General features: G+C 41.4%; 1 protein-coding gene across 1 annotated transcript in view; it reads left to right on the top strand.

The window, feature by feature from the left end:
* The window catches only part of LOC117347478 (corticotropin-releasing factor receptor 1-like), a 119,118-nt gene that overhangs the window by 73,867 nt on the left and 31,909 nt on the right, over positions 1-13,342 (top strand). The window contains exon 9 of the mRNA XM_033918481.1: positions 10,025-10,097. Within this exon, the coding sequence (XP_033774372.1) occupies positions 10,025-10,097 (73 nt within the window). The remainder of the gene's footprint in view (positions 1-10,024; positions 10,098-13,342) is intronic.

Below are 13,342 nucleotides of genomic sequence, written 5' to 3'. Positions count from 1 at the left end.
TCACTAATGTAATGATCTAAACCAGGGGTAACCATCCTCGGCCCTTTCCAAGTCAGGTTTCCAAGTCAACATCCTTCCACTAGACTTTACATCAATGGCCTTTTTTCACAACCATTTAACCCCACGAGAGGGACAAGACAGAGATGTCCTCTATCTCCCTTGTTGTTTAATATTGCCCTGGAACCCTTGTTATTAGCAATAAAAAATAATCCCTACATTAAAGGCTTTGACTATAAGGAACACACAATCAAACTATCAGCTTATGCTGACGATGTCCTTCTCTATGTAACTCCTGAATCTATACCCCATCTGCTAAATACTATAAAGGAATATTCTTCAATATCGGGCTAGAAACTTAATCAAAATATATCTGAAATTATGCCCATTAATAGTATGCTCACGAAATAGACTTACAGCAATATGGTTTCACATGGTCTGACAATAAAATAAAATATCTAGGAATTTTATTCGGCCCCACCATAGAAGAATCGTTAGTTTATAATGCTGAACACATATTATGTTTGATAAAAGAGTTATTAGCTAAATGGTCCCCATTAAATATTTCTTGATGGGGTAGATTGGAAACAATAAAAATGATGATTGCCCTCAAGATCAACTACATATTGAGCATGTTTCCGGTATTACTAAAATCTGATACCTACGCCCAAATTGACAGATTACTATCTGGCTTCCTATGGCAGAATAAGCAACCACAGTGCTCAATAAGCAACCATAGTGCTCAAAAAACTAAAAGCACCAAAAAAAGACGGGGGAGTGAATTTTCCGATTTACAGATTATCATTTAGCCTTTAAGAACATAAGAACATAAGAAAAGCCTTCACAGGATCAGACCAAGGTCCATCCAGTCCGGTGATCCGCACACGCGGTGGCCCATTTAGGTACTCCTGATTGGAGACCCAGTTATACCGTAGCCCTCAATATGATTTGCAAGAAGGTGTGCATCCAACTTGCGCTTGAATCCCAGAACAGTAATCTCTGTCACAACATCCTCCGGGAGAGCATTCCAAATTTATCATGAGACAAGTGAGTATGTGGCTAATAGCGCCTGATTCCCTTGAATACCCTGTATGGTTACGGTTGGAACAATGTACTCATGGAGACTTGACGCTCAAACGAATTGTTTCAGGTACCAAACTGAAAACATTCCAATCTAACCTGATAATAATGTCCTCTGCGAACGCTGCATTAGCCATTGATAACATTGCGCAAGTTCATTGGAGGAATACTGATGCGGTTCCTATATGGCAGAATGAAACCATCAAAATACAAAACCAAACCATCAATTGGAGTACTTGGAAAAGATATGGGATTCAAACTTTAAATCATTTAATTAAAGATAAAATCTGGATGACCTTTAGTGATTTAATAAACAAATATAATTTGCCCAATCATCATTTTTACCATTGGGTCCAACTCCTTCATTGCCTTAAATCTGTATATCCTGACCTATCCATGCTAGACTCCACTTCTGATCTTATGTTACATTGTTGCAAGATAAAACATGGTAAAGATTTGGCCTCTAAATGGTACAAGCTAATGCAACTAAATGTTTTCAAGTTTTATTAGGATTTTATATACCGCCTATCAAGGTTATCTAAGCAGTTTTACAATGAAGTACTCAAGCATTTTCCCTATCTGTCCCAGTGGGTTCACAATCTATCTAACATACCTGGGGCTTTGGAGTGACTTGCCCAGGATCACAAGGAGCAGCATGGGGTTTGAACCCACAACCCCAGGGTGCTGAGGCTGTAGCTTCAACCACTGCGTCACACACTCCTCCATGCTTTTAGAAATCCCGAATCTAATAAAACTGCTTGGAATACGGGAACTTAACACGTTGATTATCTCTGGAGATTGGAATGTCATATGGTCCCATGTTTTCTCGACACCAAAATCTGCGTCTATACTACAATCTATATACTTCTTTCTACATCAATCACTATGGACCCCTCATAAATTAGCCAAACTAAGTAAAGACAATACTGATGTTGTTGGTCCTGTAAAAGTGAAATGGGATCCTTGACACACATGATCTTCTCCTGTAATTACTTAAAAATATTTTGGGCTTCTGTTTGGAAAACAATCTCGAATATTCTGCACATACCGGATAAAATATCCATGAAAATTATCCTGGTAGGTAATCTAAGTTTAGCCGCTCCTGAATCTCTGGACAAACACCAATCAAAATTACTCCGCATCCTGCTTTCTTTGGCAGTTAAGAATATTTTTCATTCCTGGAAAGATCTATCTAAAGTTGACTCGACAGCCTGGTGGAACAGTGTATGCCTGACAGCTAAATACGAAAGAGTAATTGCAGTCAAACGCAAGTCACTCCGCTCCTTTTCAAAAATTTGAGATCTACTGTACAAATTCTACAATTGATGGATATCTCTTTGTTTCATTGACACGGCTAATAACATTTGATAATATTCTACTGTGAATATTGTATGATCTTCATGTTATCTCTCTCTTCAGTATCTCTTTGTCGCTAATGAGTGACATACCTTAAATTTAGAATGACCAATTATGCATGTTTTCTCTAATTTTATGTTAATGAATGATGCAGTGTTAGTAATTGTTCTTACTACCATCTTTGTGTTATTCTTTGCCTTTGTTGTACTTTTTGGATAAACTTTAATAAATATATTTGAACTAAAAAATAGAATTTCCCAGTGAATATGCATGAGACCTATTTGCATATGAGAGGCAGTGAATGCATATTTATTGGAGAAATCCTGAAAAACTGACTTGATTGAGACTCTCAAAGACCAAGGTTGGACATTCCTGTACTAAACATTAGTGCTCACTTTGGGCCAGATTCTGTAAAGGACGTCTAACTTTAAGTTTCCACAATGTGGATCTCCATCAACTTAGGCATCTAAATAAAGTGGGTAATAAGCCCAATTAACGGTTTTAACAAGCATTAATTGGAACTTAAGATGTCTAAATGCTGGGCACGATTCTAGAAACAGACATCCACAATTTTGTGGATGCCTATCGGAAAAAGTCGCACCTATAAAATAGGCATGGGCGTGATGTAGGTGTGACATGGGAGTAGCTTTGATTTGGATGTGCGCGAGTTAGGTGGATGTGCTTTAGGCATCAGTTGGGCATCTGTATATAGTTGAACATATATAATTTATTTTTTGGGCTAAAGAGGATTCCAGGTTGATATTAAGGACAAATATGTTTAATAATGCATTACTCAAGCAAAGCACATGAAAAAAATATATATACTGAATACTAAATCTTATTTTCAAAAAGTTAAGAAAAGAAAAAGAGATACACTACTCACAATGGCTGTGTTTCAGAGCAAATGGACGTGCCTGATGCACAATCTTGACATCATTGTGACATCATCAATATGCACCTAGATGGCAGAATGCCATTAAAAAATAATAGGAACCCCTGCCTAAACAAAAGCTCCTGTGGCTCAGTGGTTAAAGGCACTTATTTCACAGATCATGTGTTCAAATCTCCACAACTCCCCTTAGTACTGTAATCACTTCTTTTTGGTCTCATAAGAGAGTACGGATTGTGGACTTTGTCATTTATATTAGCACTCTGCCCTTTCCAGGGTCCAGAAGGAAACTTATTTTTACCCTGAGATGGTTATGATGTCCTATGATCTCATATCAACAACAACACACTCCTGATTTGCCAAACAAATCCTAAACTAGAAAAAACAAGGAAGGCAACCAAGTCACATCAAGGTCTGTGAGGGGGAAGCTCAAAGTGCCTAACTTGGCTCACAACTTGCAAACCAAATATAATGTAATATGTCAAAGAACATGTCACATTATATGGTGTTATAGGGCGCTCTCAGTGTGAACCCTCAGTGATAGGAGCTCAGCTCCGACACTTCACTTCTGGGTCAAGGTCATAAGCCTCCACCCGCACACCATCATCGAGCGCCCTGTGTGTGCAGAAATCAAACCAATCAACAATCAAAGTGAGTAAATGAAACTCAACACAAACAACCTGAGCGACCCCCACACAAACCCTGCCAGCCAAACCCCCTCAAAAAACTCACACAAAATCACAAACAAAGTCAAAAACCATACCAAAAAGTGAAAAACATATCCAAAAGAAACAATACTTATCCAAAACTGTCACACAAACGGAAAAACCGCGCCAGGAGGAAAGGACCCCGCCCTCCAGCCTTCCTCTCTGCTTGTGTTCTGTTGGAGGCCAGGTTCCTGAAGAAGGGCTCCTCCCGAAACCAGCACGGTTGAACCTTTAAGGTAGAAACAAATAATTTTATTTCTATTTTGTGATTAGAATTATCAGATTTGAAATATATATCCTGCTAGAGCTGGTGTTAGACATAACTGGGGACTGCAAAGTCCAGGCAGTGGCTTAGGGCTCTCTCTGACCAGGGGGGCAGTTGCCCTAGTTGCACTCCCCTAACCCTATTCCTGCTATGTGTGACTGCGGTATTCTGTTAGCATGATATTTCTGTGTAGCATTCTGTAATAATTTGGCTTATTCAGTTTTCTTGATAGTAGAGGGGATATAAGAACATAAGAACATAAGCAGTGCCTCCGCCGGGTCAGACCATAGGTCCATCCTGCCCAGCAGTCCGCTCCCGCGGCGGCCCAAACAGGTCACGACCTGTCTGAATCACCAGAAGGGGCCCCCTTGGTTTCCTATTGGGTCCTATCTTCCCATCCCTCCGGTCTTGCACATGCACGACCTGGTTGGGTTTCTATACTTATTACCTGGTTAGCTTTCTCAGTATCCCACGATCCCTTTATCCCTCAGGAATCCGTCCAGTGAAGGGGAGGGGAGACAGGGGTTTTGTTGATCCTTGCTCTATATTATTTGTATTTATAAAATGACAATTGTACAGAATATTGTTTCTTTTTATACTTTAATAAAATACATTCAGTATACAATCATAACTGAGGCTTGTGCGGATGAGATCAGATGGTTTGCGAGGACCGAGCTCGCGGAGACGGGGCGGAAACGGGGTTTTTAAATTTCAGTCTTAGTAGTTTGCCGGTCCACAAAATAATTTTTTTTCCCGCCGGTCCATAGGTGTAAAAAGGTTGAAGAACACTGCTGTAAAGGACATCTAACAATATAAACGCGCTTAGATTCTCTAAACACATATTTGTACCCTGTAAAAGGAATGCAGTTTTGATGTTGCCATTGGAATAAGTAGGGGAGTCTCCCAGTTTTTCAACATGGATTCTTGCATGAAATCATGGAGAGCGGGTTTTATACATTCCTTTGGGATTTGCTCAAAGTCAAGTGCATCAAAAAGCTCAGTCCTTGTTTTCCAGTTCAGATACTATTTTCACAGGAAGAGCTTGACCCATTTGCCTTATGAATGTGGTAAAAGAAAGGCACTCTGATGGTGACCTATGCCTAGGTGGAGGAGGACTCTGGTACAGAATGTTGTGGGTCATTGAAATCCTGAAGGACTAGATTGGAATCCTTTTGTTCTATGACTGGAGATTTAGTAATTGTACATCCAGAAGGAGCATGATGTTGTGTGGTATAGTGGCTATGGTGCCGATGATAGCATCTCCTTCGATGACAGTTCGATGTCGATGAGGAAGAAGTGCTCCGATGATGGTACCTGGATTTGTATCGAGGAGGAGGCTTAGACATGTAATGATGAAAAGCGAGACTGATGATGATGCCATTTAGCATGCATTGATTTACTCGATGCAAGAGATGCAGTTGTTGTGTGGTGAGGCACAGGAATCTTTTTTAGCCTGTTTACTAGATGATGTCAGGGTCAGTACCAAGGAAGTCGCTGCTGAACAATGCAGTGATTGTGGTGCCGGCTTCAATGTGAGTTTTTCGACATCGGATGTGGTGGTTATCCTTGATGGATCTTGGGTCCAAAAAGTTTCTCCTGCTGAAGATGTCAAGTCTTCAAAGAGCGTTTTTGTAACTTGGAACAGCGATGACAAGAGTCTACTCGGTGCTCAGGACCAAGGCACTGAAGACACCAATTGTGCAGACACTAATTGTGCAGATTGTGCTTCTCTTGAAGCTGCTAGAAGACTTCGACATCAAAGAAAAAACTAAGAAATCAGTTTTTCCTCCGAGGGTCGATTGATTTGTGACCAAAAAAAAGTCAGACCAAAGGCTCGAAAAACGAGATGAAAAAATTTTGAGAGAAACTCCCGAATGGGAATGGGCTTTAAGATAATTCCTCATCCTGATTTGGGTAAAAGGTCAGTTTTAGGTGATAATTGAGCCATTTTTCCTGTGGTTATTAGGGTGGTTCTGTTGCAGTGCAATGCAGACCTTGTGATATTTTGAGGCTGAATCAACAAATTATTGTGGACCCACAAACAAGAGACAAAAGCAGAGAGCAGCAGACACGTCTTCCAGGGTGCATGCAACAAAATAAAATAAGCTTTGTCTTGTCACCCATTTCTTCTTCAGGTTATACTCAAATAGGAGTGACAGTAGACAATGCAAAGTCATTGTCACTATGCACCCAACCAGTGGCGTACTTAGCATATGTGACACCCGGGGCCCATCATTTTTTGGGCCCCCCCCCCATCTATGTCAAAAATATGATTTTTAGTAACAATTCACATATCGCACAACAAGAGTGTACCTAGGAAAAGGCAGCATCTTAAACACTGCAGTGAGCACTAGAACACCAACACATACATTGTAAAACTAAACAAGCCAGATCCCGCACAGTCAATTGATCCTGTAGTCAATGCCAATTGAAAACTATGTTCTTTTCATACACACAGAACAGAGATACACCCTCGCCCAATATGGAATAATCACAAACTAAAAATAGAAATATGTAGACAAAAGTTAAACTGAACCGCCAAGAAACCAGACTCTGCATATAATGCAACACCACAACACCACAAAAACAGTGACACATGTCCCCTAATACTGTGCAAAATATAAAGACAGTAGATGTAAATTTGAAAAAACTGCTACATAGCAATCACCACTTTGCAAAATTAACAAATAAAAATAAAACTAATAATGAGAAATAAGAAAATACCATTTTATTGAACTAATCCATTTTTCAATTAGCTTTCAGAAGCCAAATCTTTCTTCAGAACAGTACAGTATACCGCTGTTATAGTATCCTGTCCTGAGGAGAGGGGTTTAGTCCAAAAAATTGCCTTATTTCCATTTCCTATTTATAAACTTTTATCAATACAGTTACAATACTACTTGATTCAAAGTAAAGCAACAAAACAATATTTCTACCTTTTGTCATTTCTGCTTTAATCATCTTTCTTTGCTCTCTTCTTTCTGTTCAGCGTTTTTCCTCTCTCCCTTCCATGCAACATCTGCCTTCTCTTTGCCCCTTCCACCCAGTTTCTTCCCTCTCTCTCTACCCCTTCCATCTACTGCCCACACTCTCTCTGCCCCTTCCATCTACTGTCCACCCTCTCTCTCTCTTCCATATGGCATCTTCCCTCTAACTATGTCCCTTCAATAAACTGTAAATCTGGGGTCCCTTCTCTCCTTTGCACATGATTCATTTCAGCTTCACCCCCTCTCCATTTTTCTGTCTCCACCCCATCCCTTATGCTTTGGCATCTCTCTCTTTCTCTTCTCCTTTCCTTCCTTCCTTCCCACTCCACACCACGGTGTGATATCTCTATCTCCTTCCCTTCCCTCATGCCATGGCATCTCTTCCTTCACCTACATGGTCTGGTATCTCCTTTCCTTTTTTCCTTTCCTTCCCTTCCATGGACTTGGCATCTCTGGTTCCTCTCCCTTGTGTTCCTTCTCCCTCCTTCCCTCTCTCTCCCCAATTGGGTGCTGCAGCATTTCTCTCCCCTTCCCTGTGCAGCAGCAGCATTTCTCCTCCCTTCCCTCTGCAGCAGTAGCATTTCTCTCCCCCTTGCCTGTGCAGCATTTCTCCCCCCCTTCCCTGTGCAGCAGCAGGTCTCCCCCCTTGCCTGTGCAGTATTTCTACCCTCCCCCCTTTCCTGTGCAGTATTTCTACCTTCCCCCCTTCCCTGTACAGCATTTCTACCCTCCCCCCTACCATGCCCAGCATGTCTGGCCGGTTCCCCTGCTGAAAGCCGATCCACAGCTGCTTCAGAAGCCTTCTCTCTGACGTCTTGACATCAGAGAGAATGCTTCTGATGCAGCCGCGGATCGCGTGAGGAGCGGATGCCTGCGGCCAGAAGCTGAGCAACGCCGGTGAGCACCCATAGACACCCCTGTTTACTGCCGCTGCTGCTAGTTAAGGAAAGGCAGCAGCAGCAGAATAGGGAGGGTGGCCGGCTGTGCACCCCCTTGGGGCGTGCATCTGGGGCAGACCGCCGTCCCCCCCTTGGTACGCCACTGCACCCAACTGATGGCACAGTTGCCTGAACCATCCATGAAAATGTCCTTAACACATGAAATGGAACTCTTAACAAAATCTCAACATAAAACATCCCAAGAGAAGCAAAATGAGGGGCTCAGCAGACCCAGTATATTCCTCTCAACCCCAGAGAAAACAGCAAGAAAAGCTTGGTGGTTCCATCACATCAATGGGAGGTGATAGGTTGGGATTGCTAAGCCCCTCTGGTTTTTCTGAGGCATCCCAGTTGGTGACACTAATTTGAGCTGCCAACGTAGTACCATGATCATGCTCAGTTCATAGATGAGAACTTTGCATGCTTGTGGTGCCAGTGTCAAACTGCTGCCAACTACTTCTGTTTCTGAGAGAGGACAGCAGACAGACTCCATATTCATACAGCTGGCCGGGATTGGGGATCCTTGCCAGCTGAGGTATTGTTGCCTCCTTCTCGCATGCCTTTTTGACTATACTACTGGTAGAAATGCTCTATAATTTGATTCTATCTTCTTCTTATAAAGCATTTCTGTAAAAAAGAAAAACAGAGGGGAAATATACACGGATGGAATGGAAGGGCAGGCAGAGGGGAAAAGGTTGCACTTGGATAGGAGGGCAGAGAGAAGGGAAAGGCTACACATGAAGGGCATGAAGAGGAGGGACGCCCCCCCCTCGACATACCCTGCCAGTGGGAGAGATGCCCACTCCCTCCTGCTGTGATGCAACTTCCCCCCCCTCCGACACCCTCTGTGTTTTTGACAACCCCTGTCCCCTGGCTGGCCGAAGGGATGCCTACTTCCTCTGGCCAGAAGGCCCACTTTTTCAAAATGGTGAGCCTTCCCCTTTCTGGTGCATGCATGGGGGAGGAGGAACTATCAGAGGGAAGGTAAGGGCAAGGAAGATGCTGGATATGCAGGAGGGAATGGGAAGGTACAGAGGCAATGGTGACAATGGCAGACTCGCTGCCAATTTTGAAGTGGCAAAGGGGTGGCAAGGCTATTTTAGAGAGGTGGCACATGCCACCCCATAGCGACAGCTATGCTCTACTTCCTCCAGAGGGAGCAAAAAGGCAGCTATGAGCAGGCTGACCCCCATTAAGTTAAGACTGCAGTAGGGCGTCTAGTACAGCCTAACTTATGGTGCCATTCATAGAATATGGCCCTAAAAGTTGTGCAAATATAATGTCTGTCCATCAAGAATTGCTACCAGCTTCATCTCCACTTTAAAGTGACCCAGTTCAAACACAGGCAACTTCACTGTTCTTATAGGCTCTATTTACTAAATAGCAGCATTTAAGACAAGATGATCCACTGTTTGCAATAGCAAAATCCTGTTCCCAATTTTGTTTTCTATCCCTCACAACAGTTTACAGGCTAACATACATAATATACAGTTTACAGCTTACAATTTGCCATAGTTACAGTGCAAGGTTTTCAATACAAGCGTCAACTGCAAATAGTTAAAAGTAGTAAAAATAGGTAAAATTATTACTTCAGCAAAAGTAAAAGTAACCAATGTTATCCTGTATGAAAACATTTTCTTAAGTACATTTACTTAGTGATTAGAATGGTTTTAAATGTTATTTCTCCTCAGCTCTGCACTGATGCTCTGGGCCCAAGTCCCTGCTGAAGGCCAGAACGCTTCCCCTTGGACATGTTGCCTTTGATTCTCTGCTGTGTTTGAGTCTCTTTGTCTTTTCTACTACAGGTGCTGGTTTGGTAAAATAGCTGGAGTCTACACAGATTTCATCTACCAAGGACCTGTTATTCTTGTGCTGCTGGTATGGATTCCTTACCCATGTCAGCACTGATGTAGGAGATGCATGCAGGAGGTGGGGTCTTGTGTAAGAGTTGGAAAGCCGTTAGTGTCCCTGTCAGAGGCTGTATAACTAAGGTACAATCTCTCACCCATCTCTATGGCCCCTCATCCTTCACTGCAATCTCTCGGCTCTGTCCGTTTACAGATTTGTGGTCACTTATTACTGATATAATTAAACATATCAACATTTCTGCACTATTACATACTGAAGCAACAAATGCACCACAAACTAATCACTAAAAACATACATTTTTAAGCAAACCGCCATTTTTAGTAGAAAATAATTGATTAGTTGTACATGTTTCAATGTACAAAGGAAATCTATTCAACTACGACATCAATTCATTTGTTTTTAGCACGTTTGTTTTTTGCAGTTCTTACTTCTTCAATCAGGTCTTTTAAGTAATAATAATAATAATAACAACTTTATTCTTGTATACCGCATTACCATGGAAGTTCTATGCGGTTAACAGATGAAGAGACTGGACATTTACAGCGAAGTTACAGTTTCGTTAATGTTACATTTACATAATAGACTATACATTTTCAGTCATGTTACATTTACATTTTAGACGTTAACTTTATGGTGAAGTTATTTTTTACAGCTAGGTTATATATTCGGAGTAGTTACATTCGCTATAAGTTACATACAGCGGTGTTACAAATGGCAGTGTTACATACGGGGGTAAAGAGTCTGGGGGTGAGTCGAGGTCAAAGGAGGAGGAAGGTGGAGGGAGGGTAGATCAGAGGAATTTGTCAAAAAGGTAGGTTTTGATTAATTTCCTGAATGTTTGATAGGGGGGGGAATTGGAGATGAGAGTAGAGAGGCATTTGTTCCATTTGCCTGCTTGGAATGCTAGGGATCGGTCGAGGAATTTTTTGTAAAGGCAGCCCTTCAGGGAGGGAAAGGAAAACAGGTAGGTATTTCGAGTATGAGAGGGGCCAGCAATTTCAAGGTGCTCAGATAGGTAAATTGGTGAAGAGCCTGCTAAGGTTTTGAAGCAGAGGCAAGCGAATTTAAAGATGATTCTTGCCTCCACCGGCAGCCAGTGGAGTTTAGTATAGTAGGGGCTAACGTGGTCATATTTTTTGAGGCTGAAAATGAGGCGGACAGCAGCATTTTGTACTATTCTTAAACGTTTGATGGTGTTTTTATAGACTCCCAGGTATATGATATTACAGTAGTCCAGTATGCTTAAGATTAATGATTGGACCAGTAAACGGAAGGAGAGGTGGTCGAAGTGGCGTTTGATGGTGCGAAGTTTCCAGAGGGGCAGAAGCATTTTTTGACCTGGGCAGATTTCTTTTGTCAATGAATCTACTTTCTCTTTCAGAGTGGTGTTCCTCTCCTCCGACTACTTGCACTCACTTGATATAGCCTCCTGTTCAGCACGCTTTTTCTGACGAATGGGAGGCTGTTGTCTTTTTCTGTTCCATCTTTTTAAATTTTTTGCCTTTTTTCTCCTCACTGGCTATTTTTACTTTTGTTGAAATGGTTTTATTTTCTATTCACCTACGGCCTCTTTTACAAAGCCGCAATAGCGGCTGCGCTGCATTAACAGTCCCGAAGCCCATAGAGATTTAAAGGGCTTCGGGGCTGTTGCCGCGCAGCTTTATAAAAGAGGCTGCTAGTGTAGCCACTGGAAAATTCCAGTGATTGCGCTGGCACTATCTGTTAATAGTTAATTTTTAGGTGTGCCTCTATTCTACCCTTAATTATACAGACTGAGGGGCATTTTCAATAGGACGTCTGAGTTTTGACGTCTTGGGAAAGTCGTCCAGAAATCCAATAGAGAAAATATCCATTCTCAAAACAGCCAGAGAGATCTCTTTTTTTTTTTAATGATCTATCTAGTCATTTTGGTCCTTAGTACATCTATCTTTTATGACTATTCTCTATTATAAAGACAACTACATGAAAAACATTCAAAAGCCAGTTTTTCGGACATGCTAGCAGCCAACATTTTTAGCAAACTGTTCACAGAGAGGTGAGTGCAACAGAGGGGCACTCTAGTGAATGTCACATTTCAAAGTCCCAGGTATGATGTCATTATAATCTGCTTATATTATATGATGAGCCCTCCAAAACCCACTTGTACACCACAACAATAGTCCTTGTACCCTTCTGTTAAGGCTTGTCACTACAAGAGATTTTTAAATAAGACTTTTGCTTTTCAGCTAGGAAAAACAAACTCCTGGTTAAGTCCTTTGATTCTACAAATGCATCCTTATGTCTTTAGAAAGTCCTTGAAACCTACTTGTTTGATAAGTTTGTAATATGATCATTGTTTTCAACTTTATGTTTACTTCACTGATTGTACAGTTCTTCTTGATTGTGAACTGCCTGGAACTCATGGTTGGGTTGTATAGAAGAATAAAAGTTATTATTATGATCCCTACAGGTATCATCTTTATGTAGGTACAGTAGGTTTTGGGTGGGTTATAGTGACGTGCACCTGAGACTTTTAAATGTGACATTTATTGCAGTACCCTCTAAGAATGCCCTTCTGCTGGGCTCAGTTGTCTGTGTCAGAAGCTGTAAGAGGGGGTGCTGAAAAGTTCTCAGCCCAACAAAGAAGAGAATAACCTGGATATGGTACACGCAGCTCCTGATTGGTGAGGCCCGACTTTAGGGCAGGAAGAGGCGGGGCAGTACTACCTATTTTTTGGTGTAAAGAGGACTCTTTTTTAATATTAATGGAAAATGAAGTTTAATAATGCATTACTCAAGCAAAGCACATGATAAAATGTATACTAAACCTCATTCCCAAAGTTTAAGAAAATAATAATAACTTTATTCTTCTATACCGCCATAGTCGTGAGACTTCTAGGCGGTTTACATTGAAGAGGGCTGGACAGTCAGCGAGTTACAATATGCAGAGTTAAGAGAAATACAGTATGCAGAATCTTAAAAATAAGGCAGTAAATACAATAGTTTACAATGAAGAAAGCTGGACAGTCAGCGAGTTACAATATGCAGAGATAAGAGAAATACAGCATGCAGAATAAATTATTGTCTTATACGCAGGAGTGGACAGGTTTGAAATATTGTAAATTGAATTAGAGGCTTGTGTAGATACTTTTTAGGTGATATTTCTGTCGAATAAGGCAGTTTTTATGGCTTTTCTAAAGGCGTCATAGGTCAGTCTTGCTCCATTAATGTAGTTGTCTAACCAGTGTTGTTGTTTGTTTGCTTGGTACATAAAA

Source organism: Geotrypetes seraphini, chromosome 13, assembly GCF_902459505.1.
Source record: "Geotrypetes seraphini chromosome 13, aGeoSer1.1, whole genome shotgun sequence".
Taxonomy (NCBI): Eukaryota; Metazoa; Chordata; class Amphibia; order Gymnophiona; family Dermophiidae; genus Geotrypetes; species Geotrypetes seraphini.
Note: the sequence above shows the minus strand (reverse complement) of the source record. Positions and strands in the feature narration are given on the sequence as shown.